Genomic DNA, 27,660 nt, shown 5'->3' with positions numbered 1-27,660 from the left:
CTTCAACCATTCTTCAAACGAGAGAAAGGATGGTTTTTTACCTTTATTTGTACTTCTACCAATGAGCACAGTGCCTGGCATAACAGCAGGGGCTTAATACATGATTGTTGATTTGACTTGGCATGTTGACCATTTCCAGCCCATCTCACTGTCTAAAAAATATTCTGAATATAATAAAATTAATGAAATAATTTTATTTCTATATTTTTCATAATAGTCACATTTTAAATAAAGCAGCTTTCTATTTTCTTTACGAAGACCTAAAGCACAACACGTAGTAATGACTTCTACAACATAAAATTCTCCTTTTGTATAACTTATAAAACATATATTTATTGTAATTTAGAGTTGTGCCTTTTTCAGTTTTCAAACCACTAAATCAATTTAAAAGTTCAGTTCTAATCGAACAACAATAATTGTAGAAAGCAATAGAGGTTAACATTTTCAGAGAAAGAAATATGCTGGTACAAAAACAGTAAGAAATGAGTCTTTACGGATTTTTTTTCTTCTTCCCTTTAGTGGGCTTGGCAAATAAGCTAGGGTCTATCTGTTCCTTTGCTAGTCCTCTGACAGAGAAGAGCCTTGCTGCTCTTTCCTGCAAGGTGCCTCCACATTTAAGTCCCAATGCCATTAATTCCAATTTAAGCTTATCCAAACCCAACACTTCGATTTCTTCAACAGAGCTGAATGCCAGAAGATCTATAGGTTCTTGAACATCCTAAAAGAAACAGAAAAAAGAAAATAATGATTCAAATCCCACGTTTCCATGAATATAGATTTCTCAACTACAAAACTACAAAATATCCATTTTGTAGAACTTCCATCTAATTGATATTTTCCCCCCAAAAGCATTCACTGATAGGAACTTTTCAGTAGCTATTATCAGTAATCAAGTAAGAATCTTTTATAACCTATACTCATATAAACAAGCACCACTTTTTTGTTTTAAAACTATAATAAAGAGAATAAAAGGCCTTTTAAAATGTGTAAGATCACTCAGTTCAATCTTTTCTCCCCAATTATCCATAAAAATGCTCAAAAAATGCCTTATCACTGTTATCTAGAATAAAGGTGTTATCTCAAAGAAACCTCTGTTGACTTGAACCCATAAACTCTAGTAATCTGCTGTCATTCATTCTAGCTGCGTAACTGTGGTGTTGCTGGAGCTGCAGATTCCGCCTAGGGGCTTAGTAAATTCAAATATATTTAACTTCTCTCTAGCCTTGCTACTTTGGTAGACAAACAACAAATTAATCAAAACAAAAATTTCTAATGGTGATAGGTTAGCTAAGAGGAGAACTGTCCTTTTCTATTAAAAGCATTAACTTTGAACAAGAATAATGTTTCCTCTTAAGTTATTTTGAGATGATAAAGCTCTAGGGATAGACTACTCATTTCTTTTTCCTATTTCCAAAGACAACGCAATAAATTTAAAAAAATGTTATTACATCATTCTTGGAGTACCATTTGCAAAGTAAGGGACTCAAGATAGCACGTATGACAGAGCTTTTCTTAATATAAGGAATAAACTCCCTTATGCATTAGATTATCAACTGTGATATTCCAAAAGGTGGGGTGGGGAAATAAGATTATTCTTGCCTACAAATACCTAAGAATTCAAGAAAGACTGGATGCACTGACCAAAGCCAGCTTCATTATTTGTTGCAGGATTCTACTAACAATGCTCTAGGAAATTTTAGAAAGCTACATGCGATGTCTTGAATACAAGATGCTGATTTATAAAATCAATGATGCAATGTAATTATGTAAAAGGAAACCAAAGAAGTTATCCTGTTGGTTCAGATTTTCTCTGTTCTATCCAGAAACCTGTTAAACCAAAGCATGACCTTTGAAAAGCCTTCCTAAAATCTACTCAAGGAAGACAACTAAAGGTTACTTTGGATACCTATTCTGAATAATATGAAATGAAAATTATTTATGTTATCATTATAAAACAGAAGCCTGAGTCACTAAGGTTTGATGACCACTCATTCAAAAAGAGGGCTCTCCTCTCCTGAAAGCCTTTTCACACATTCAAATTCTATTTTCTACTCAGGAGGAAAGAATGAATCATTACTGCTTACACAAGATAAGATATTCACTATCCAATACACGAGCACCACCTAGTGACAAAATGTCATAAATTTCCAGCGCCCTGTAACAGAAGAGACCTACAGGAATAACCAGAGCATATAAACTTGATTTCTATCTGAACTTTTAAACAAGCAAGCCATTTCACTAAGTGGCTAATGACAAAAAAGGGCAAGAAGTACATGAAAAAGCCACACTTCTCATTACCATAAATATGAGAAGAAAATGGATTTCTAAGAAACCCACCCTAAGATGATGACTTACTTTGTTTCCTGTCAGGCTTCCCTCAGGCTTATCAAGTGGCATCTTTTCAGTCGCTCCTTTGGTCTCATCTTTCCTGTCCTGTGCTATATTTGTCTCTTCTTCCTTTCCTGCCACACATGCTTCCTCCTCTACACCGATTTCTCTCTCCACTTCCATTTCTTCTGTCTTCCCCAATACCTGCTTGTCTGCAGGCTTCTTGTCCAGCTCACCACACACTTCCACTGGGGCAACAGTCTCAGGGTTAATGGTGGGCACCTGTAGTTTTTCTGATACACTCAAACCTATAGAATCCTTACAATTGCTGGAAAATTCTGCTGACTTGTCAGCATTATCGGTACAGCCATTTGGCGAGTAGAAGCTCGTTCCTGAAGTGCTGGGGACTTCTTCACTGTCCCCATCATCTGAACTTCCAGCATCCTCCAGGCCTTCCATGCCCATCCTGTCAGAAAATAAACAATATGATTTATAGCTACTAGTTTTGAAAAACTGCTATTTATCTGTCCAGGAGAAAGGGTTAGTGTAAGTAAAAAGGAGCTTAACTGGCAGGAGAAGTAAGAGAATTTTAAGGATATAGGATGTACAATGGTATAACAGATCCAGAAACTGGAAAGTACCCTTGTTTCATAATGAATTTTGATTTTTAGTAAATTATATTTTAAGAGATTCATTTAATCTGTAAAAGTATTTTTTATTTTAGATTTAACCGCAATCCTAAGAAATTAGATAAAGCCACAAATATTAAAAGGAAATGTCAAAATTTACTTTAAAATTCACTTTTTAAATTAAAAAAATCTATTTTCTCTCCCTCTCCTTTTCTCCTTTCTCTATTAGAAAAAAAGAAAAGAAAAGAAAAAACTCTTGAAACAAATATGTATAACCAAGAAAAATAAATTCCTACACTGGTCACATCCCAAAACTATATGCCTTAATTTACATCCTGAGCCTGTCAGGAAATGTTTAGCATGCTTCATCATGGGCCCCTGGAATTGTTCTTAATCACTGCATTCTTAAATCTTTTCAAGTTGTCTTTCTTTATAGTGTTGTAAATTGTTCTCTTGGTGCCATTACTTCATACTACTCTTTCCAGGTTTCTCTGAAACCTTCATTTCTTACAGCATAATAGTATTCCACTTTATAATTTGTTCATCCATGCTGTAATTGATGAGTATTCTTTTAGTTTTCAGTTCTTAGCCATCAAAAAAGGAGCTGCCATAAATATTTTTGCTCACAAGTTCTTTTCCTCTTTTATCTCTTTGATATGAAGGGCTAGTAGTGGTATCAATGGATCAAAATGAATGCGGTTTAGTTTGGGGGCATAGTTCCAAATTAGCTAGACAAATTCACGGCTTCCTCAGCAGTGCATTAATATATCCATTTTCCAACATTCTGACAGCTCCTCCAACAAGTCATTTTCTGTTTTTGTCAACTCTGCTAATCTGAAGGGTGTGAGATGACACCTCAGAAGTGCTTTACTTTGCATTTCTTTAATTAGTGATATGGAGTATTTTTTCAAACGGTTATGATAGCTTGGATTTCTTTCTTAGAAAACAGCTTATTCATATCCTTGAACTATTTCTCAATTAGGGACTTACTCTTTTTTTTTTTCCTGAAGAATAATGACGAAAAGAAGGAAAAGAATAGGCCAACACAAAGAGTAACACAAACAAGTAATCAATCTATCTATTGCACAGTATATGAAGTTGACTTCTCCCATAAGTCAAAAGCCCTGAAAATAAAGACATTTGCTCTTCTGTGATTTTCCACCCTGATTATGAGAAAAAGAATTTTGTTGCTTCTATTTCTGTAATAATCTATAATAGCAGTATTTCAGCCATCATTATTAAATTAAGCAAAGTGGAAAGTATTTCATTTTAAAGGCTGTATGCAGCCCTGAAAAGGTTTCTAGGATTCAGAACCAAGAGATCATCTAATGTAACCTCCCTACATTATTGACATAACTTAACGTCACAGATATAGGAAGGATGAGTGGCAGAATTGAAACCTGAGTACTTTGATTCCAAATTCCAACACTTTTTCCACTACAATATTTTTGAGCACCCATTTCACTATCATATAAACATTTTTACATAAGGCTAATAGGTGGTTCCACAGTCATTTGCTCAATAATTTAAGGCCTTAAACACTGCAACTAGTATTATGTAACTTACCAAAAGCATTTCCTTTTCTTTGATTTGATTCCACCACTTATCTCAGGTTCCTTAGGTCGTTTCCTACTGTCACTCACCTCAGGTGACACCATCTTGCTGGAGGCAGCCTGCATACCTGACCAGAAAATTGAACAACTTAGTTTTTCCTATCTAGTTCATTTATGAAAGCTGTCTAAACTAAAAAGGGGCAAGCATGCATGCATGCATGGATACCTACTCACAGACACAAACAAACACCACCTTAGGATCCAACTTGCTTAAGACTTCATTTTTTTTTATGATTAACATGTGAGCCATTTCTTAATATATTCTACTAGATTTTAACTGGAAACTCTCAATAACAGCATACAGTCAAAAGCATTAAAGTTCTGATGAAGTTAGAAACAAATAACCTTTGTTCTTCTCTTGAAAGCCAGTTTAGTTAAAGTATAAACTTATTCACAGGAAGCCAAATCAAACATTTATTATGTGCCTTATTATTAAATGTCATTTATTAAGACATTGTATTTAGCACTGAAGACACGAACCTACAGACCTTGCTCTCAGAGTTGACAATCTAATGGGGAAAGTGCAAAGAAAAGGTCTAAAAGGGTGGTGTCAAATTCAAAGAGAAACAGATTCCCTGAGGGTGGCATATTACTACTTTTTATGTTATATTGTTGGTTTTTTTCCAAAACATTTCCCAATTCTATTTTAATCTGGTGGCAGGCTGGAGGAAGGGCACTCTAGAGCTTTGCAGGCAGGCCAAGAGTTTGACAACTATCGTCTAAATCCGGGGTAGTTTTACAGAACAAATCCTCCTAATAAGAGGACTTGGACTTAGTCAAAAGGCCACACTTGAGGACCTAGAGGGCCATGTGTGACCTGGAGGCCACAGGTTCCCCACCCCTTGTCTAAACAAAGGATTAAGGGCTATTTGAAAGGAAAGAGATAACTTTCACCTGGGAGGGGGAAATGCTACATTTAATTTGGACTTCTAAGGAAAGGAGTGACATCAGCAGATGGAGAAGAGTCTAAACTGGAGATAAAATACCTGAACAAAGGCTGGCATGGCATTGTGGGTAAACAGCTGGTATCAGAGTCAAGAAGACCCGGTTACCCACCTCTGATGGATGCAACTTGTTGGGTAAAGCCACTAACTCTAACACTCTAAGGTGAAGAACAATTGTTTGATCTGCCTCAGTGGAGGGAACTTCCTTAACGTAGGTCCTCAAACCAATGAAATCACAAATCCAGACAAAAACAGTACCCTAAAGTTAGCAACAGCTCTTGTCATGATGCGAACTATTCCCCAGCAGCCTCCACTCCTACCTTTGAGGACCGAGTCCTCTAATCTCTCAGCCATCTCGTGACACTGCTGCTGGTAATCAGGACTGGTAAAGTGGTGCTTTGGCTCCACCAGCTTCCGCTGCAGCCTCTCGAGGCGCCTCTGTTCTTTTTCTGCTTCTCGATCAGCTTGCTGTTTGACCCATTCAGCCATTCTGGAAGGAGAAAGCCAACAGGCACAACCGCCTTTAACTTACTTATATGGCAAGGGATAAGTAGGAACAGGACAAGAGGATGATGGATTCAAGAGAAAAAGATTGTGTAGAACTGAAATGACTAACTATGGGGTTGAGGCTGGAGAGAGAAAGAAATAAAAAATCAGGGTTAATGGCCTGAGAACATATTGAGGGTAGAGACTGGAGATGTCCATGATGGTGGAGAACAGGCCTAGTTAGGTAAAGGCAGAGGAAGAAGAATATAGAAGATAGAAGTTATGGTCAGATAGAGGACTGTCAGGGTTCCTACTAGGACACTTGTGGTTCACATTGAGATCTAACGTGTTCCATTTCTTTGTGGTTGAGGTACAGGGAAGGAGTAGGTCATAGAATTTAAGGAGGTTTGAGAATTGAGAGATTAGGGAGTTTGAGGATGCATCTGTTTGAATATTTAAGTCCTCTAGTATAAAGGCAGGACTTAAAGAGCCACCATAATCTGGACTGAGTAGAAAATTTGGATCGCAGATTTGTGCCCTGGATTGGTGTGTTTACTAAAGGTCAATTAGGTATTCCAAGAAAAACTACATGTTGCCAGCAAGTAAAGCCACAAGTGAATCACAAGCAGATAAAAGGAAAAGGAAGGTGATAACCTAACATGTATTTTTGACAACATATGCCATCTTGACAATATATGACAGTTCTGTGGGTATCCATAGAAATGAGTTAAGCTTATGATATACCTTAACTCCTTCAGTGGGCCAAACAACCATACTGAGTAAAGCTTTACAAAATGCATTCACAGAATCACGGCAGGGGACGGGTAGACATGGAGCTGTTTGAAATCACTGGACATACTGTATACCGAATACCACTATGAAAACAAAACTATTTGTTAACAAATAAGAAATGACTGGTTATTAAAGTGGGAGCAATTGCAGAAATGGATGTGTACAGTCAAGATTACTTACTAGTTAGGGCAAAGATCTGAAAATCAACACCAAATCAGAGGGATAAAGATGAGAAGAAAACACTATGTGAAATCATGATCTATTCAAAGAAGTTGATGTTGAAAATCTCCAGCATGTTTTTTCTGGGGACAAAGAATTGGAAACTGAGAGGATACTCATCAATTGAGAAATGGCTAAACAAATTGTGGTATGTGGTTGTGATGGAATACTACTGCGCTATAAGAAATGATGAGCAGGATGCTCACAGAAAAACTGGAAAGACTTGCATGGACTGATGCAATATGAAATGTGCTGTGTACAAAGTAACAGCAATACTGTAAGATGATCAGCTGTGAATAACTTAGCTGTTCTCAGCAATACAATGATCTAAGACAACTCTGAAGGACTTAACAATGAAAAATGCTATCCATCCCAAGAGAAAGAACTGATGGGTGTCTGAATACAGATTGAAGCATACTTTTTAATTTTATTTTTCTTGAGGCCCCCACCCTTGGTCTATATTGTCTTTCACAACATGACTATTACAGAAATGTTTTGCATGATGACACATGTATGACCTATACTGAACTGCTTGCCTTCTCAATGGGGGGGGGGAGAGGGAGGAAGGAAGAGAATTTGGAACTCAAAAGTTTTAAAAATGAATGTTAAAAATTGTTTTTACATGTAACTGGGGAAAAAAAATACTAAACAAATTTTTTGAAAAAGAGAAAAGGGAAAAAAAGAATGCCTCCAGCATGATCCATTCAAACAAGTGGATAATGCTGAAAATTGGTAAATAAGATAAATATGAAGATATTGACATGGACTATAGCTGCTTTTTAAAAAGTTTATGTTAAGCAAGTGCCACAAAAAAAGCCAAAAGGACCTTGCCAAAATGAGAGCATGGCAGTCAAAGGTAAAACTCATTTCCAAAAGAGGAGGATGGTGAAAGCCTAGGAACAGGGTAACCTCATGAAACAGCAAGAAGCCATAGAAGGGAAAATAAATCTACAGAAAGCTTGCCTTTAAACTTAACTAAGCCAAGTTTGGTTTACATATATATATATACATATATATATATATATTTTATATATGCCATTATACCTCACAATGAAATAAAAAATATCAAATAGATAGAAAATATAACACATTTGCCTAAATTTCTATAGTAATCTTAACATCATTTACAGTGAAAGCACTACATTTGGACTCAACACCTTAAATCCCAATCTGCTATATGAGGATGTGGAAATGGTACTAAGGAAGATGGAAATCATGGGTAGACCAAACCAAATAGACACAGAAGAAACCCATGTGTCTATAGGCAAAACAATTTTGAAAGCACAAGAAAGGTCAATTTTCAAGATTTCGCAAAAACAGGAAAATAATAACTAGGGAAAAAAAAGCACAGATGCTATAATTATCCCTCAAAAAAGGAAGTGAGAGGCCATCAATAACTACCAACCCATATGCCTACTTTCCCCTGTCTACAAACTATCTATGGAAATGAAATGATTATTAAGGAAGTCCTTAATAAAAATACAAGAGAATAGGCATTCTCCCAGACCCAAACAGTTCTAAAGCAGGCTTTATTGTCAAATATTCCCCTCTTGTGAACTTCTCTATTAAAGGTGCCACCATCCTCCCAGTTTCCCAGGCTTCCAACCTAGATGTTGTCCTTGACTCCTCACTCTCTTTTACCTCCCATATCCAATCTGTTGCCAAGGCCTATCAATCTTACCTTCATAACATCTCTAATAGGTACCCTCCTCCCTCCTTTGCCTCCTTAGAGACACAGCAGTACAATAGACAGAATGCTGGGCCAGGAGTCAGGAAAATCTGAGTTCAAATATAGCTTCACACATTTACTAATTGTGTGTGATGCTGGGCAAGTCACTTAACCTCTCTGCCTCAGTTTTCTTAATTGTAAAGTGAGGATAATAAAAATAATAACACCTACCTTTCAGGGCTGTTGTGAGGATCAGATGAAATAACATTTGTAAAAAGCACTAAGCATAATGCCTGGCAGATAGGAAGAGCTATATAAATGCTTATTCCATTCCCTTCGCCCTCCTCTGGCACTGCCACCCCTGTGGTAAATCACCTCGTCCCTAGATTAATGCAACAGCTTGCTTCCCTGCCTCAGGCATTTCCCCACTCCAGTCTAGCCTCCATTCAGCTGCCAAACTGTCATGCCTCCCTCATTTAAGAAACTCCAGAATCTCTCTATTATCTCCAGGATCACATATAAAATCTTCTGCTTTTCAAAACCTTTACTAACTTGGCGTCCTCTAACCTTTCCAGGCTTCTTAAAACTTTTTTCACTGGTCTTCCCCCATGCCTGGAATGCTCTCCCTTCTCATCCCTGCCTTCTGGCTTCCTTCAACCCTCAGCTAAAACTCCACTTCTACAGGTTATCTTTCCTAATCCCTCTTAATGCTAGTACTTTCCCCTCTGTCTACTATCTCCAATTTATTCTGTACATAACTTGTTTGTACATAACAGTTTTCATACTGTCTCCCCTTCAGCCCTTCAGACCATGAGCTCCTCGGAGCACAGACTGGTTTTTGCCTTTTTTTGTATTCCCAATATTTAGAACAGTTCCTAGCATGTAGTAGGTGATTAATAATAAACATTAACTGACCACTTCGGGAAGTTAGTAAATCACAAGCTCAGGAGAAGTTAGCAAAATGACACCAAAAATGTAACCTTGAGCTATATTAAGAGAGATGGAGCTTCCAAGAATGGTGATGGTCCTATATTATTCTGCCCTGGTCAGACCACATCTGGAGAATTACATGTTTCTGGCCATATTTTAGGGAGAAAATTGGTAAAAAAAAAGAAAGCATTCAGGGGAGAGGAACTGGGAAGGTAATGCCATATGAGGATCAAAAGAACTGGAAATATTTACGGTAAAAAAAAAGAGATCGTTTATGAGGAATGGTATCTGTCGATTACGTAATTCAGTGGCATCAAACTCAAATAGTGCAGAAAGAATCCCTTCAGGTGCATACTGACATAGAAAACCACTTATTAACACTGTCTCTGTTTCTACTGTAGTTTCATTTATTTTGTTAGATATTTTCCACTTATATTTTAATATGGTTTCAGAGGTATACCTGTTTGATCACCTCTGATATAAATGCCTGTCACATGGAAGAGAAAGAGTTGTTCTGGGTGGCCCCAGAGGGCAAAATTAGGAGCAATGGGTAGAAGTTGAAGAAGTATCTTTTTGCGTAATATAAAGAAATGCTTCCTAACAGTCCCAAAGTGAAATGGATTGCTTCAGAAGGTGCCTCATTATTGGAGAACTTGAAGTAGGATGCCCCCTTATCAGGTGTGTTGTGAAGCAAGGGTTCTTAACTTGGAAACATGAACTTGGTTTTTAAATATTTTGATACTTGGTTTCAACTTGATTGATTTCCTTTATGATTCTATGTATTTTATTTCACATATTTAAAAAATTATTTTAAGAGGCTCACAACTTTCACCAGACTACCAAATGGAATCTGTGATCTCATTATTTTATGTCTATGACACAAAGTTAAGAAATAATTATTATAGAACCTGTCAAATAATAAGAAAATGTGGAACACAATACAGATGGGCACTGGAAGTTGAAAAGGAGGAGGAGAGCTGGTTGGATTGCTTTCAGGAAATTGCAAAGCTCTTTTACTGACCTCAAGCTTCCCATAAAAGCAAAGTCATTCAATACCGACATTTTATCAGTGTTACAATGTGCTGCAAGATGTGAACCACCACTGCCTAAGAACTAAGGATCAACGTCACACACAGGGCAATGGTGCATCACGAAGCTGGTGTCTGCAGGCTGCACTATCTAACCCATACACGAACAACTTTGAAGAACAAGGGAAAAGGATGTCATCAAAGAACTGTGTAATAGAAAGAGATGGGCTGATCATGTAGCAAGAGCAAGAGATGACAGGGTGACAGCCAGAATGCTCTACTGGCATCCACAAAACATCAGGAGTGAGGAAACCCTCCAGCTTGTTGGGGGGACTTTCTGCGGTGAACTTCTGGAGGAATATAAACAAGTTTCAACATGTAACATCATTGGGAACTACCAAACTGATGAGATCACTGATCCATCAGAGTACCTGAGTAAGCCAATGAAAGGTATGCTTCTAAGGATACCTTTCAAAGTTGCTCAGGCCATCAATGTTCCTATAAATGTCTGGACCCCCTTAAAGGCAGTATGCAAATATAAGCAGAGGATTTCAAACGGATCTTTGGCAGTGACCTGCAAGGATGTTTAAGATTCTGAGAAATGCTGGGCACATTACCTCTAAGGGTCCCCTAGCCTTACGATTATACCGCTGGTTAACAAGGTTGACTATGAATGACTAGAATTTTAAAAAATAACTTCTCTCTACCAGTAATAACAAAATTTCAGTGTAACAATATTACCATCATCTTCAATGGTAATTCAGTGTTATAACTCTCATCTGTAATGTGGGAGGCACAGGTTTCATTCCAATTAAAGCAACAAAAATCTCCTGAGGAAACACTGTGGTGCAATGAAAATAGCACTAGACTTAGAGCTGGGATTAGTTAAATTCCAGGACTTCCACTAATAACCTGTATAGTTTTGGGCAAGTCACTTTCCTTCTCTAGTCCTCAGTTTCCTCATCTGTCAAATGAAGGGACTAGACTAGATGACCTCTAAAGGTCCCTTCCAAGTCTAAATCTACGATCCTATGAATTTGATGGGAAATGTTCAAAGTTTTCATTTTTTTTTAAATCTATATAGTTAAATACAAGACTATAGTTTTTAGAGAGCTTTATTTTTTTAAAGTTATCTTACGCCTTTTCATGGTTGACATCTCTAAGTCTCCTTCCACTGAGATCTCGACATGCTTCTCGATTAGTTGTCTTTTCAATCTGAGCACCAAGAGCTCGAAGCATAGATCCAAAGCCTGAGGAAAAGTGATAAAATTTCAAATGAAGAATTGTCCAATAGATAAACATTTTTTTTTATTTCCAAGTTGCTAAATTTTATAACACTAAACAGCTGCTATGCAAACTTTAAATCCACTGGGGGGTGGGGGGAGAGAAAAGCTCATTAAAAACATAATATGTTACATGCAGTTTTATCTAAGGATTATAAAGCATTTTTAATTGTACAAGAAGTTGTACCACTGACAACTCTAAAGATTAACAGTGCTCTTGAAAATTTTGCAAAACAAACTAAGGTTCTGACCACCCCAAGCAACATACATAAAAGAATTTGCAAACCACTTTTTTTCAACTAAATGATTTTTTTCCTTTTAGGTTCTTTTTCTTTCCTTATGGAAACAGTTCTTTCTCTCATAAAAACACCTGTGCTGGGCTAAGATATTCCAAAAGGACAGGCAGCCAGCCAAGGGTTCTGAGACGAATAGCTCTGGAAGTCATTTGGTAGAAGATTGCAGAGTATCTAAAGGAAATATAATTTTAAGCTATAACTAGTTAGTCTAATGAGTTCCTCCTGTGGGATTCAAAGTTGTTAAATATTCCAAGTTGCTATTTCCTAGCTCCCCCAACATTTGAAGTTATCTAAGGTTCCAAACAGACGCTGTGTGTTATATCTAAAGAAATCCTAGGAAGCATTTACATGCTGTGTTCACTTCCATAATTTATTCCCTCATCCTTCTCAAATATTTTACTGTAGACAAATTATTCCTGCAAATTGAAACTATAAATATAATCTTTCTACTAACTCTTTGCCTCACTTTCACTTCCAGTCCTTAGTTTGAACTTGGAACTCCACTGGATCTCTAGCAACCAATTGAAAAATTGGTAGAAGAAGAAATATTATGATAATATTCTTCCTTTTATTTTAAGCAAACTATTTAATCAATAACTTCTCTTCGACTCTTGTTACCAAAGTTTTCAGAGATCAGGAGTTGTCAGAATGCTAGGGAAGAAGTTCTTCCTTTTAAAAATTAAAGGAAAATATTTAAATAGGAACAAAAATAGGACATAATTATCTAGATATATCATTTCCCTGGTAACATCAAACATAAGTTACCTCCTTTTCCTCCACAGAGTCTGGGCTCCAGACTATAAACTGCTCCATATTGAATGACATCTTCAGTATTAGTTAGCTGTCCATTACACTTCACATAGAAACAATCCACTGGAATACCCTAAACAAAATAAAAAGTTCTTCAAAAAATGCCAAACATTTTTAAAAATTAAGAGTGCAGGCAAGATCAGGAAAACTAACTGTATATACACTGACTACATATACAAACAAAGCCAAGAACTTCAGGTGGACTTGGAAGGTCCACCTGAAAAGAAAATATACTTGTTACCTCATTCATCTGTTTGGCTTCATGTTGTCACATACTAGGGGCTTTATGTAAGATATCTGTCTTTATTTTGTATCTTTTTTTGTTGATAATTAGTTTATAATAATTTTTAAAAATAAGTATGAATGTATGTAAAAACAAGAAATACAAAAGAAATAAGTTGTAGATACTGGATTATAGGTATAATTCAACTCAGATTCTTGGAGCATATTTTAAAAGACTCTCATACCCCTTTTAGTTATAAAACTGCTACCTTCTGTATAGCACAGCATCTGGCTTGGCCATACTAAGAAGTTTTAGGGCCAAGAACAAATTACACAGTGATTTCCATAAAATATTTTTATACCAGTGAAATCAAGCTAAAACGAATTATAAAGAAGAGCCTGAAGAGGGGAAAAACAAATCACAAAAAGGCAAAAAGAAGCCTGAGGTGTGGGTAAGTGGGATGGAAAAGGAGGGGTGCCTTAAGGAGCTGTACAGCTACATTACCATTTTTGCTGTTCTTTTTTAAAGCGCCAGCTGGCTCTGCTAATTGCCTCCTTGAATCACTGCCAATCACTGCAATAGCCCTGGCTCCCCAAAGCACCAGGTTAGTTAGCTTCACTTCACAAAATAAACACTTAGTACATTCTAGGAGCCCTCAGTGATAAAGTGAGAGAAAAAAAGGCATGAAAAGTTCTTCCTTATCATGAAAAGCTCTTTATCACCTTATACCTGGACTATTGTTAATAGCTTTCTAGTTGGCCTTCCTGCTTCAAGTCTCATCCCACTCCAATCCATCCTTTACTCAGTTCTCAAATTAATCTTGCTAAAGTGCAAGCTGGATCATGTCACCACCCCAGCCTCGAATTTCAAGTCAATAACCTCCAGAGTCTCCCTACTGACCTCAGGATCAAATACAAAATCCTCTGATTTTTAAAGATCTCCATAATCTGGTCCTTTCCTACCTGTCCTGTTGTCTTGCACCTTACTCTCCTTCACATACTCTACGATCCAGTGACTCTGACTTCTTTTCCATTCCTTGAACAACACACACCATTTCCTGATCCTGCGCATTTTCCCTGGCTCTCCCTATGCCTGGAATTCTCTCCCTCTTGGTTTCAAGTCCCCCCTAAATCCCACTTTCTTAAAGAAGTCTTTCCCAGTCTTCCTTAATATTAATGCCTTCCCTTTGTTGATTATCTCCAATGTATCCTGTATATATCTTGTTGGTACATAGCTGTTTGCATGCTATCTCCTCCATCAGGTTGTGAACTTTTTGAGGGCAGGGACCATTTTTGCCTTTCTTTGTAAACAAAGGCTTAGCACAATGCCTGGCACACCACACATATTTAATAAATGTTTGCTGACTTCCTAAACTATTAGCCATTTCACAGATGAACACCTCCCCCATGGGTTTTCTTTTTTGTTGTCATTGAGAATATAGTTATTGTGTTTTATTAGAAATATATTCAAAGTCTTATTGTCCAAAACCTGATTACTTCAAAGGATCATAGCTCTAAAACAGGAAGCGATATTAGAGACCATTTAATCCAACCCCTTCATTTTACAGATAGGAAGCAGAGTCCCAGAGAGGTTAAGTGACTTGCCCAAGGTAACACAAGGTAACCAGAGAGGGGATTTTAACCCAGGTCCTCTGATTCCAGCCAGTGCTCTTTCTCTTGTACTACACAGTCTCCCTGGCAACTTTAAATGTTATAGGGAGTTTGGTAAAGTCTTTCATCATTGTGGTGGTTCTGAAACACTTGACTAATACTTTCAATTTTCTTAGCTCTGATTAACTTTTTACTTTCCATTGGCAAGAGCTCATTTTCCTCCCCTGGTCCCATTTTGCATGAACTTATCGATTTAAAACCTGTATTTAAAGGATTAAGAGTTAGACATTTCAGAAACACTAACATCCGACTCACTTTTGGAAGTGTTCTCTAATTCAAATGGTCACGGTTGAAACAGGTCTGTTGGCAGTTTGTAAAGTAGATTGTGTGTGGGAAGAAAAAGAGGAAGCTGAAAAACCAGAGTATTTGCAAACAGACATTTCCTCCTTATGGAAACAGTCCAAGACTTCGAAAGCACTCATAACTACTGTTGTTTTAGCCTGTTTAATGTGTGAACGAGAAAGGAAAATACAGCCCAATACAAAGGGGAAATGCTTCAAATAACACAAGCCTCTTAAACTAGAAGAGCTACGCACCCGTGACCACGTCAACACCCTCATCTCCTCTGCCTCCTCCTGAGGAGGCGAGCTCAGGGTCACGATAAATCTTGGCCACGGAGTTGGGGCCCTCATGGCAGACAACCAGCCCCGGTGGCCGCGGGCTGCTGTGGAGATGGGGTCCCAGCCCCAGAAAGGCTGACACCAAGCAGGGCATCCCCCAGCGCGCTCCTGATGTCCGAGGGGCTCACGCCATGAACGTTCAGAGGCTCGAGGGAAATGCGAGGACGGAGAGACTCCCCCAACCAGCCTGACCCTCCAGCCTGGCCCAGCCTAGCCCAGCCCAGTCCTGGGGACCTCAAGAAGAGCCTCTGTCGCTCGCGTCTCTCCCCTCTTCTGCCTCCCCGATCCGCGCCCGTGCCCCCTTACCCTGTGCCGGCAGTAAGAGCCGATGAAGTCCCGTACCAAAGCCCGAGCCGAAGACCACGGCACCGCCCAGCACTCGGGGCCGGGGCCGCTGACCAACACGGGCTGCCCGGCCGCCATCTTCTCAGCCAGAGACTAAACAGCTAAGCGCAACACGGCAACCGCGTCCGGCGCGTCCTGATGACGCAAAAGCGGCTCCACTCCTAGGCCCACCTTCTTCTCCACACGGCAAAGCCTCGCCCCGCCCCCCAGCCGCTTCTCCTCCCCCCTTCCCTCCCCGCCCCAGAAGAGTCACGTGAACCGAGCCCCCGGGGGTTCCGGCGGGGAACAGGAAAGGTCTGGCGGAGGCCGATAAGGGAGTCCGGAACCAGGGCGAGGCGTTGCTAAGGGGCGGTTGCTAGGGCGGTGCTCGGGGACTCGCTCTATATAAGGGCCGTGGCCGCAACTGGCCCCGTGTTCCGGTTTCCCGGCTGGCCTGTTTGTCTAGGATAATCGCGCCGTGGAGCCCCGCTTCTCGTCACGTGTGCCCCACAGCCAATCCGCTGTTTTGTTGTTGGAAGGCGGGCGCTGAGGCCCGCCGAGAACGGAGCAGGGTCGGGACAATCTGGCCGCCGGGGTTGGGGGAGGCTTTGTGCTTCGGCTCAGCTCGCCTGCCCTACCCGGGCCCGCCGCGGGCCACCATCGGGCTCCCTCCCCTGAACGAGAGCTAGCCTCAGGTTGCACGCCCCGCACGTCCCGACTGCTTTCCGGCTGCGCCCTGCCCCCATCAGGAGGAGTTGCTCATCCTAGAGGAGACACACTGGCCGTCCTCCTCTACACCAACCTTAAAGTAATTAAGGGGCGGGGCGCCTCCGATGATTGCATCGCGCACAAGCGCTGCAAAGGTTCCAGATACAGGGAGGCCTCCCAATATACACCAGTATTTGTTTCCAGAATTTGGAACGGTTTTAAAGATGGGTGGTAGAGGAAAGTCAGAAAGGTTATATGCTAACACCTAGTTTCTGACTCACATGTTAAGGACGTAGGTTGCCGCCTATGGAATTGCTTCTCTGCTAATAAAGATGCTTGACATTTGCAAACCTAAAGGGGGGGTAAAAAAGTCTAGAATAGCATAAGTGCAGAGATGCAATGGGCAATGCCAGAATTTCAGGGCCTCTAAAATCCTGGTATTTGACTTTCACTTTTGTCAAGAGAGGAATGGGCCGGAGGGTCTCTCAAGCAGGATGACACAGGAAGGGTGAGAAGGAATGAGGCATCCTTAAGGGATGAAATTACAGAATGTCCTTATGTTGGTGTCACAGAGAAAAATAAGGTATCATGGTTTTGCTTCTTTCAGTCTTCTTTCAGTACCGCTTGCACCTAGTAAAAGGTATGGGTGTGCCCTTTCAAATTTCGAGTGGATCATTTTGCACCTTTTAATAAGATGTGTGAGACTGAATAACTCCTACTCTGACTTCTCTTCCAACCCCTTCCCCCATTCAACAGTGTAAAGAGTAAGAAACAGAGTGCCCCACCCTTTATTTTAATAAACTGCTTATAGAAAAGTGTTTATGGTTCTTACTCCTTTAGGAGATTTGAAGAGGCCATCAAATAAGGTAGCTGGCTATGGATTGGCTGAAGTATTGAACCAGGATTGAGCTAATTTTAAAAAGCAGGTTAGCCAGTTTTGAAGTCAGTCATGAGAATGATTTCTGTCAGTGGAAGACTCATTTTTGGCTGTTGAGAAAATAAACAACTATGGAGAAAGAATTCAGCCTTTGAGGGAATTGGTTTTTTTGCTTTTATACCTCTCTTGCCACCCCATCAGCTGTGGCATCTTGCCATCGGGCAACTTGCTCAGATAGGGCCCCTTAGGAGCTAATATACTCAGCAGAGAATTGACCCAGAGAGAGTCCAGCTGGAGAGCTGAGTTAAGCTGCAAAAAAGAGCGGGCCCAGGGAGCCCAGCAGAGCAGTGTGCCCAGTAGAGGTACTGTGCCCAGCATTAGGTGAGAACAGTAGGAAAAGAGAAAAGATATTAGGGTGATGTAGTATTAGAAGCATGACTGTCTTGGCCATGTTATCACCACATGTGTGCCTCTGTGCTAGTTAATATGCTATGTGTGTGTGCCTACTCTTTCCACTGATAGTATGTCTGTTTTTGTAGGAGTGATTTCCAGGTTTACAGAAAAAATGTTTGGTTACTCCTGCTCATACTATGCCATTTCAGTAAATGCATTGCTTTGAGCTAATGGTATCACCTGGCTGATGAATACACAGGTGGGTTCTTGTTAACTATAATGTAGACCCAAAGAAATACAGGGTGATTTCGTTGGTATAGGGGAAAAAAAGGGATGACAAAAACTCCCTCTACCAACTCAGGTTGATACCTTCTCTGCAATTTACAGATTTCAAGAATCACCTAGAGCACTGAGAGTGACTTGCCTGGGGTCACACAGTCAGAAGCAGAACTTGAAGGATTTCCTAGCTTGAAGGCCAGATCTCTATCCACCGCTGTTTGTCTGGTATTGTCATTATACTCATACTTGACTTTTTATCCCAAGGAACTAAAAATACCATATACAACTTGAGGACTAGTGTTGGCTTCCTCCTATAAAGAGGAAACTGAGGCATCAAGCCAGTGAGGCACCCATGATATCTGTCTGTGGAAACATTTCTTGGAAAATGTTTACAGATTTCTGCTCTCCTTGGTAAACTGATGACTTTGACAGTCAATAATAATGGCTCACATTTATGTATCATTTAAAGATTTGCATACACTTATTTGAACCTCACAACAATACCGAGAGGTATGTACTATTATTGTCCCCATTTTACAGATGGGAAAACTGAGCCTTAGAGAGGTTAAGTGCCTTGGGTCAGAAAGCTATCAAGTGTCTGGGGCAAGATCTGAACCCCAAAATTTTTTATTGCATGTAGCACACTATCCAGTACTCCACACTACCTCCTCAGATTGGAACTGCCTTGCAAGAAGGATTCATCCTAATTCAGTCACTCTACCTGTGTGACTTTGGGGCAAATCACTTATCTCTCTGGACCACCTTCTCTTTAAAATGAGGGTGGGATTAAGATCTCTTCCTTCCCTGAAATTTTATAATTTAGCCAGGCATACAAGACATATTAGTAGGAGAACTAGGAAGAAATAAGGCTTAGCTGAGAGGAGGGTCTAATGGTTGAGGTATCATTACTGGCCACCCATAAAGATTACTTTTTTTGCCATAGCAGGTTCCACCCACTCCAGAAGAATGTCATAGAAGGTAAGGAAGATAAGATGAGGGAAAAAGAGTGAATTGTGGCTACAATTTACCTCAACCAAGGTTGTTGTATCTCCTGTGTGGGTGTGTGGCAAGCAAATATGTAATGGTAAAGAAGCAGGGCACCTCTAGTCCCTAAATAGCTGGCAGATCAGTCGATAAGCAATTGATAAATGTTTACTGTGTGCCAACTACTTTAAGTGCTGGAGACACAAAAAAAGCAAAAGCACATTCTCTACTTTCAAGAAACTCTAATAGAGGAGGTCACTTTTACAAATAACTATGTACATACAAGGTATATACAATGTAAATGGAGGTTAAACTCAGAGGGAAGATACTAGCAAGTGAGGACGACCTGGAAAGGTCTCTTTGCAGAAGGTGAAATTTGAGCTGAATTTTAAAGGAAGGCACTCAAAGCTAGGAGGCAGAGGTGAGGAGCAAGAACATTCCAGGTATGGGGGACAGACAATGGAAATGCATGAAGGCTAGAAGTGCAGTGGAGGATGTAAGGAACAGTAGGTCCTCTCATGTACCTGGATGGTGGAGTGTGTGGAGAGGAGTTAAGTGTAGGAAGACTTGAAAGATAGGAAGGGCCCAGGTTGTGAAGGACAAACAATTTTATATTTGATCTTGGTGGTAATAGATAGACAGTGGTGTTTATCAAGTAGGGAACTGACCTGGTCCAACCTGAACTTTGAGAAGATCACTCTAGAATGGGAGACCAACTAAAACTGGTATTGCTGTAGTCCTGGTGAGGAGATGGTGGTGGTGGGTGTGTGAGTGTAGAGAAGGGGACATATACAAGAGGTATTAAAAAGTGAAAATGATAAGATTGTTGCAGTCCTTTTAGCAGTCTTTTTGGTGTTATCACATTAGCTCTGTTTTGTGATTTTTGTGATGCTTTCTTGCTCTAAATCCTGTGTGGTTTCCCTGATTCTCTCAAAGCTGTACTCTTGCAAATACATATGCAGTAAGTTCTGTTACTATCCTCATTTTACAGATGAGGATATTGAGTCAGAGGTTAAATGCACTGCCTAGGGTCACACAGCTAGTAAATATCTGAGGCAAGATTAGAATTCGGGTTTTCATGACTTCACAGCCAATACTCTCTTTACTTCCCTATCTAGCTACCTACAAAAGTGAGACAGACTTTCATGTCAAAGAGTTTATATTCTATTCTCCCCATTAATTTTGCCATGCAGGACATAAATTTTCCTCTTATAATTTTCATTTCTCTTTTAAACCACTCAGGAATAGAGTTGTTGCCATTCCATGTTCTCAAATCCCAGAGGGTCATCTGTCTCATCAAGTATTGACTCATTTGTCTTTGTTTTGCAGTATTTATTCATAGATTCTTAAACTCATTTACTAGATCTGAAGGCCATATTTTCTTCTGCTGTTAATTTTCCCTGTTGATCTACCTGCTTAAATTCAGGGTCTTTGAGTTTTCTTCTTCCTGAGATCTTTAGTAATTTCAGTCTTTTTTTTTTCATCCTTTTTTCCCCTATTGCTCATTCTCTGACTCCCTCCCCTCTGATGGGGTGGTTTCCCTGGGAGCTGGATCTCAAAGCATCTCAGCCTCCTCCCACATTGGGCAATTTACAGTTTACTGGTCTAGGTATCTGTCCCAAGTGACTTTTGGAATCCCAGTACTGGCCATAGCTCAGTGCTGATCTGTTTTCCTCAGGCTTAATGGATTGCCACAGACCCTTCCCCCCCCACACACACACACAGAGTGCCCTGTTCTGGCATCCTGTCCTGTTCCCTCTGTTCCTCCATTCTTTTGCCCAGCATTGATGGTTCAGTTGCTACACTGGTGCTACAGGGTTGATTTCTATAGTTTATGTCTCTGAGGCTCTGGGAAGAAGGTATCAGGGATAGGATGTGGGATTGAGCTTATTATTGTATATTGTATAATAATATTAACATTATTATTACATGTGGGGTAGAGATTATTATTAAATAGTCGCTGTGTCTTTGACACATAATTTCTATTTTGGAGAGGTTCCAGAGGTCAAGGGGATCAGAGAAAACATCTATTCCTCTATCTTGTTGATCATGTGGCCAAGAAAGCTCGAGTGTACATTCTAATAGGGGGATACGATATATATAGATGTTTGGTATCCAGGGAAGTGTGTTTTGGTGTGATATCATCAAGCTAAAAGATGCTGTTTTTTGTGGTTGAGATTTCATTGATGTATCCTGGTGGAGAAATTCCCTCCACCAATACAAATCAGCAGCTATTTTGCAACTTAAAGCCCTGGGAATGCCTTAAGTGACTTGTCCAGGGTCACACAACCAGTATTTGTGGATATAAAAATTTAGTTCCATCTCTAATAATTTATGTCACCAGATCTCTATACACTATACCATACTGCCTCTCAAAAAGCATATTACTTTTTCAAATTTGTTTGTTATACAACCAGCCCAATTCTCCCCTTGTGACATTCTTGGGGAAGAGTATCAATGATGGAAAAGGGACATATATTCTTCCCCCATGCGCCTCATAAATCAGAGGACATTTCTCTGAAGGTTTAACATTGGTCCCAATTCATACATCTAAGAAGTAGACAGAATATGAACTGTATATTTATCCTATCAACTGTCTTTAAAACATTTGGTAAAATAATAGAGGAAATTTTTTGGATGTTTTCCTATTAAGGAGTGTGACAGAATTAGGATATAGTAGTCAAATATTAATGTTAAGCTAGGGAGATGATTTAATATGGTGTCCTTAGACACCAGAGATTCTCATCACAAAGTAACTCTCTATTTCTTAATAAGTTGGAGGGCTCAGTAACTTTTCAGAACAACAACAATAATAATAATGAAGAAGCTGTCTCTCATGCTAACAATAACAAATCCACATAGCCATACTTTGTTCTGTTTGCTAGGGCCAAATCTGATGAGGTAGCATTCTTCCTGACTTCTTTTTCATGGTGGGTCATGGTCAGGAAATGGACCAAACTAAATTACTTGTCCTGTTTATGTATTAAATCCAAGCCAATGCATTACCAAGAAGGCAAGGAGAAAGGCAGAGCTAATAAATACTGTACAAGGAAACTTGTCATGTATGTTGGAGGATCTACAGAACTGAGAGAGCTGAAGGTCATAGAGACCTAAAATTGGTGACTAAATGATTTGTTGTCAACAAAGCTGTAAAAACTCTGGAGGTTTGCTGAGTAGTAACTAGTGGCCAAGAGGATTTGGATCTTGGATCCAGACTCTAAATAGTTGGTCATAGAGGAAACAGCAGGAAGGAATTCAGTTGATCTTGAGTTTTTCCTTCCCACAGTAGAACTATAAACCCTCAGGATCAAGTACAGGGCAGAAAAATCTCTGCTGCAGGAAATCCTGGCTGGGCTTTTGTTCTTTAAAGACTGACTGCAGAGTGCCTTCTTATCCTTTTTCTCTTTGGACACCTGGGGTCCATGTGCAGCCTGTTATTGATTTTATCACAAATTTACAGTGATATTCAGTTGTTATCCATGATAATTTGGTTACTGTGAGTCATGATAAAAGCAAAACTAAACTCACAGCAGTTGTTTGCAAGAGAAGATCACTGATGCCCATGTGGATAGGAAACCCACAGATTCAAGTTGGCTGCAGTTCTTCCAATAGAGCCAGGAATGGGGTTATGAAGGCAATTGCAGGTAAAGAAGTCTAACCACATTTGATTTCAGGTATAAGCTAGTCATCCTGGATGGTATTCCTCTGAACAAATACAGTAATGAGAGATGTATTCATAGGATCATAGAATTTTAAGATCATCTAGTTCAACCCCTTTATTTGTCAGAGAATAAAGAGACTTGCCCAAACTTAGTAACTCATTAGTTGCCAAGCCAGCAGTAGGTCCCATATCTCCTGAATCTTAGTCTAGAGCTCTGTGATATTGGTAACAATTATTATTGTTGTGATGATGATGATGATGATGATGAAATTTACATAGCATTTTAAAGTTTACGAAACAACTTACATACACTGTTGTTATTGTTTTTCAGATGTTCAGTCCTGTCCAGTTCTTCATGGCCCCATGGACAATAGCCTGCTAGCCCCTTCTGTCCTCTGCTGTATCTCAGAGTCTGTCAAAGTTCATATTAGTTGTTTCCATAATACTGTCTATCCATTTCATCCTCTGCCATCCCCTTCCTTTTTGCCTTCAATCTTTCCCAGCTCAAAGTCTTTATATATACACGGTTTCCCAAAAGTCTTAGTGTAGTTTTAAGCTATTAAAGTTTAAAATCACACCAAAGCTTTTAGGATACCCTGTACTATCTCTTTTGCTTTTTGGGGAGGCAGTCAGGGTTAAGTGACTTACTCAGGGTCACACAGCTAGTAAGTGTCAAGTGTCTGAGATCAAATTTGAACTCAAGTCCTCCTGACTCCAACACTAGAGCTCTATCCACTGTACCACCTAGCTGCCCCAACCCTATACTATCTCATTTGAGTCTCACACCAACCCTATAAAGTTACTACAGGTATTATTATTCCTGTTTTACAGATGAGAAAACTAAGGCTTCAGACTTGTTCATGGTCACATAGCCAATCAAGTATCAGAGCTGGATTCAAACACAGGTCTTTGTGACTTCAAGTCTAGCAATATATCTACTTCATTGGCCGTCTAGCCATCATTCACCATACTTAACCAAATTCCTCTGCATCTTTAGTCTGCCCCTATTTACCTATCCAATCTTATTTCCTGACACATCTCAAAACATAGGCTTGACTTTAGGGAGGCTTGACCTCGCTGTCTTACACATTGTACTCTCTTTGCATATTAAGCAGTAATTTTTTTGGCTGCCATTGATACAAGCAGGATGAATGTTTAAAAGATATTGCAATAGTCTAGGTTAGAGGTGATGAGACTTAGTCTGTGCAAGTGGAGAGACGGGAACATAATACAAGAGCTGTGCATGTAGACATGACTAGAGTTGGCAGTAAATTGGATATGTGAGCTGAGTGCGAGTGAGGAGTTAAAGAAGATCCCAAGGCTATAAGGTTTTAAAGTTGTGAGCTTTGGTGATTGGGAGGCTGACAGTGCTCTCAAACAGTGATAGTGAAGCTGTTGGTGGAGTTGTGAACTGATTCAACCATTCTGGAGAGCAATTTGGAACTGTGTGCAAAGGACAGCCAAACTGTGTGTACCGTCTGATCCACCAATATCACTATTAGGTCTGTATCTCAAAGAGATTTTTTTTTTAAAAAAAGAGAAGGACCTATTTGAACAAAAATATTTATACCAGCTCTTTTTGTGGTGGCAAAGAACTGGGGAATGACTGAACAAGTTGTGGTATATGAATGTAACAGAATACTACTGTGCTGTAAGAAATGAGAGGAGGTGGTTTTCAGAAAAACTTGGGAAGACTTACATGAACTCTGATACAAAGTGAAGTGAGAACCAGGAGAAGGTAACAGCAATATTGTACAATGATCAACTATGAATAATAGCTATTTTCAGCAATAGTGATCCAATTCCAGAGGACTCATGATGAAAAATGCTGTCCACATTCAGAGAAAGAACTGATGGAGTCTGAATGCAGTTTGAAGCATAATATTTTTCAACTTTTGGGGTGTGTTTTTTTTCTTTTGGTCTGTTTTTTCTTTTACAAGAGTAATATGGAAATGTTTTACATGATTGCACATATATAACTTATATCACATTGCTTAGCATCTTAGGGAGGAGGGAGGTGAGGGAGGGAAGGAGGAAATTTGGAACTCAAATTAAAAAAAAATGTTAAAATTGTCTTTACATGTAATTGGGAAAAATAAAATGCTATAAGAAACAGGGATAACAAAGGTCAAAAGAGGGGAGAATTTGTGGGGAAAGATAATGAGTTCTGTTTTGGACATGTTGCATTTGAAATGTCTATGGGACAGCCAATTCAATATGTATAAGAGACAGGTGGTGATATGATACTGTAAATCAAGGGTGAAGTTAGGGTTAGATGAATAGATCTGAGAATCATATGCAGAGAAATTATAATTAAACCCAGTGGAACTGATGAGATCACCAAGGGAAATAATATGAAGCAGGGATTTTTAACCTTTTGTGTCATGGACCCCTTTAGCAATCTAGGGAAGCCAGAAGACTCCTTTTCAGAATATTTTTAAATGCATAAGATACATAGGATTACAAAGGAGAATAATTCTTTTGAAATATAGTTATCAAAATATTTTTAAAAGTTCATAGGCCCCCCCAAGTTAAGAACCCCTGGTAGAGAAGAAGAAAAGAGGTCTGATATTTTAATGGATAATTACTAATCACCCATTGCATACACGCACCATAGCAAAATAAGTTATCTCTGCATTCATTAAGCATTCAGTAATTGTTTATTGAATAAATATTGAGTGAATATACTAGGTACTTAGTTATAGGGTTATTGGCTTGAGGAGAATTAGCAACATAGGCCCTATTCTCAAGGAGTTTATACTTAAATTTATATAATGTTGGGGGATACACAATAAGATTTAAGTGATAAAACTCCTACCTGTCTGACCACTACTTCTCAGTCTTTGTTGGTTCTTCATTCATATACCTATGAAAGGTGTATCCTGTTCTAGGCCCTCTTTTCTTCTCTCTTCATACTCTCATTTGGTGATCTTACCAGTTCCCGTGGGTCCAGTTACCATCTTTATTTGTTGATTCCCAGATCCATATATCTAGCCCTAATTCTCTCCTGAGCTGTAGTCCTGCATCATGAACTGCATATGAAACATTTCAACCTGACTGTCCTGTGGGCATCTCAAACTTAACATGTCCAAACACAGAACTCATCTTTCCCCCCCAAAAAAACTCACCTTTCTTCCCAAATTCAAGGGCACCACTGTTGTTCCAGTCATCTAGGTTCATAGCCTCAGTGTTATCCTCAGCTACTCACTCTCATTTCCTCCAAATATCCAATGAGTTGCCAGACCTTTTATTTCTATTTCCACAACATCTCTAAAAGATCTTTTCCTCTCTACTTGGGCACCACACAAGTTCAGGCCCTCATCACTTTCACCTGGACTACTGCAGTAGCCTTCTATTTGGTCCCTACCTCAAGAATTGTCCCATGCAAAGTCATCCTCCACACAGCCACCAGAATGATTACACTAAAGTGCAGATCTAAACCAAATTGTGCTTTCCCCCACTATCCCCTCTTCAGCACACTCCAGTGACTCTATCACTCATACAATCAAATATAAACATTTATTTGTCATTTAAAGCTCTTCGTAACCTAGGTCCTTCTTACCTCACCAGTTGTCTTATATGTCACTACCCTCCACGAATTCTTCAGTCTAGCTGTACTCGCCAACTCACTGTTCTGTAAACAGTGATCCATCTCCTATCGCAGGTACTATGCTCTGGCTGTCCCCTGTGCCTGTAATTCATTTTTTCTTCATCTGCACCTCCTAGAACCTCTGCTTTCTAAGACTCAACTCAAATACCACCTTCTTTATGAAGCCTTTTGTCTCCTCAGTCTGCTAGTGCCCTCTCTCCCAAACTTACCTGGTAGTCATTTTGTAAAAATAAAGTCTGTGCATATGAAAAGGGAAGATGATTTTAACCCCCTTCCCACGAACCCACACACATAATCATTGAAAAGGCAGGTTAAGTTTTAAATGTGTAAAGATGTTTTTTGCCCAGTGCCCACCTTACTAAGTATGAACTGAGATTGCATTGAGAAGGGAATCGCTGATTAGCCAACCAAACACACTAACCAAGTTAGTTACCTCTGGGGATTTTAAATGGTTGATTTAGTTAGGGTATCTAGTCCTTCCAAAAGAGATCATAGGAAGTAAACTATCTTGGTTATACATTTAAATCTTCATCACCTTAATTGAAGAGGGTTGTGGAAGCCCTCTTATCATCTCCCTCATTAGAAGATAGCCCCTCTAGGGCAGGGATTGTTTCCCTTTTGTTTCTGAGTTCTCAACTTAATACAGTTCCTGGTAAGCAGCACATGCTTAATTAAATGCTTGTTGATTGACTGATTGATTGACACACAAAAGGTTCATATTGCAAATATAAATTCATGCTTCTGGAAAGAATCCTTGTACTCCGGGACCTTTCTTTCAAATCACTGAGAGCATTCAGGGTTGTATTGTCGTTTATTCTGACAACACCCTGGTGAGGCAGGTTGAAAGGATCGTTGAGGCTGATTATTCCTGCAGTGGGATAACCCAGGCCATCAGCTTTCCCACCCACATAGGAACAGAGTAAGCTTACACATGGTTGTTCCTACCATATGTTTCCCAGCCTGGGCAGCCCCAGAAGAAGGAGGAGCCCTCCCATGGCGCATAATAACATATTTATTTTCCCAGTCATCCAGCAGCTGTGATTGAACATCCCTTACTTCAGCATCCCTAGGATGCTTCTGAATTGCACAAAGAAGCAATTCTTCAGTGACCAAGAAGACTGTTCAGAGGAAGCTCTTTGAACTGAACAGAATCCCGATTTTAGAAGAGAATTCTGATGAGAGGGTCTGTTCTTCATATAGGAAGATAATTTTCAGCACTTTTGGGGCAAAGGAGAAAATCAGACTCATTACATGGAGAAATTAGGACATGGAATAAAGAACAAA

At 39.5% G+C, this 27,660-nt stretch overlaps 1 protein-coding gene and 1 long non-coding RNA gene across 2 annotated transcripts; one reads left to right on the top strand and one right to left on the bottom strand.

The window, feature by feature from the left end:
- Nucleotides 1-28: 28 nt before the first annotated feature.
- SDE2 (spliceosome associated SDE2) lies at nucleotides 29-16,026 on the bottom strand. Its single transcript, XM_020982145.2, has 7 exons — nucleotides 15,847-16,026; nucleotides 12,983-13,100; nucleotides 11,777-11,888; nucleotides 5,835-6,004; nucleotides 4,524-4,638; nucleotides 2,356-2,794; nucleotides 29-718 (listed from the first exon to the last, which is right to left on the bottom strand). Exons 1-7 carry the CDS (start codon nucleotides 15,961-15,963, stop codon nucleotides 491-493), a joined length of 1,299 nt encoding a protein of 432 aa, XP_020837804.1. The 5' UTR covers nucleotides 15,964-16,026; the 3' UTR covers nucleotides 29-490.
- A 124-nt stretch (nucleotides 16,027-16,150) lies between these two features.
- On the top strand, nucleotides 16,151-27,127 carry LOC110205403 (uncharacterized). The gene is made up of 4 exons (XR_002323571.2): nucleotides 16,151-16,672; nucleotides 17,989-18,101; nucleotides 18,230-18,346; nucleotides 23,098-27,127. It is a non-coding gene; the product is annotated as an uncharacterized LOC110205403 (long non-coding RNA).
- The last annotated feature ends 533 nt before the right edge of the window (nucleotides 27,128-27,660 follow it).

Source organism: Phascolarctos cinereus, unplaced genomic scaffold, assembly GCF_003287225.1.
Source record: "Phascolarctos cinereus isolate Bilbo 61053 unplaced genomic scaffold, phaCin_HiC Scaffold_5;HRSCAF=322, whole genome shotgun sequence".
NCBI lineage: Eukaryota > Metazoa > Chordata > Mammalia > Diprotodontia > Phascolarctidae > Phascolarctos > Phascolarctos cinereus.
This window is presented reverse-complemented; position numbering and strand designations above follow the sequence as displayed.

Coding starts and splice junctions, on each gene's coding strand:
- SDE2 (XM_020982145.2), bottom strand. CDS start 15,963: ATGGCGGCCGGGCAGCCCGTGTTGGTCAGCGGCCCCGGCCCCGAGTGC. Junction 4,639..5,834: donor AGAGGACTCGGTCCTCAAAG/GTAGGAGTGGAG, acceptor TTTTCTGGTCAG/GTATGCAGGCTGCCTCCAGC. Junction 719..2,355: donor GAAGCCTGACAGGAAACAAA/GTAAGTCATCAT, acceptor TGTTTCTTTTAG/GATGTTCAAGAACCTATAGA.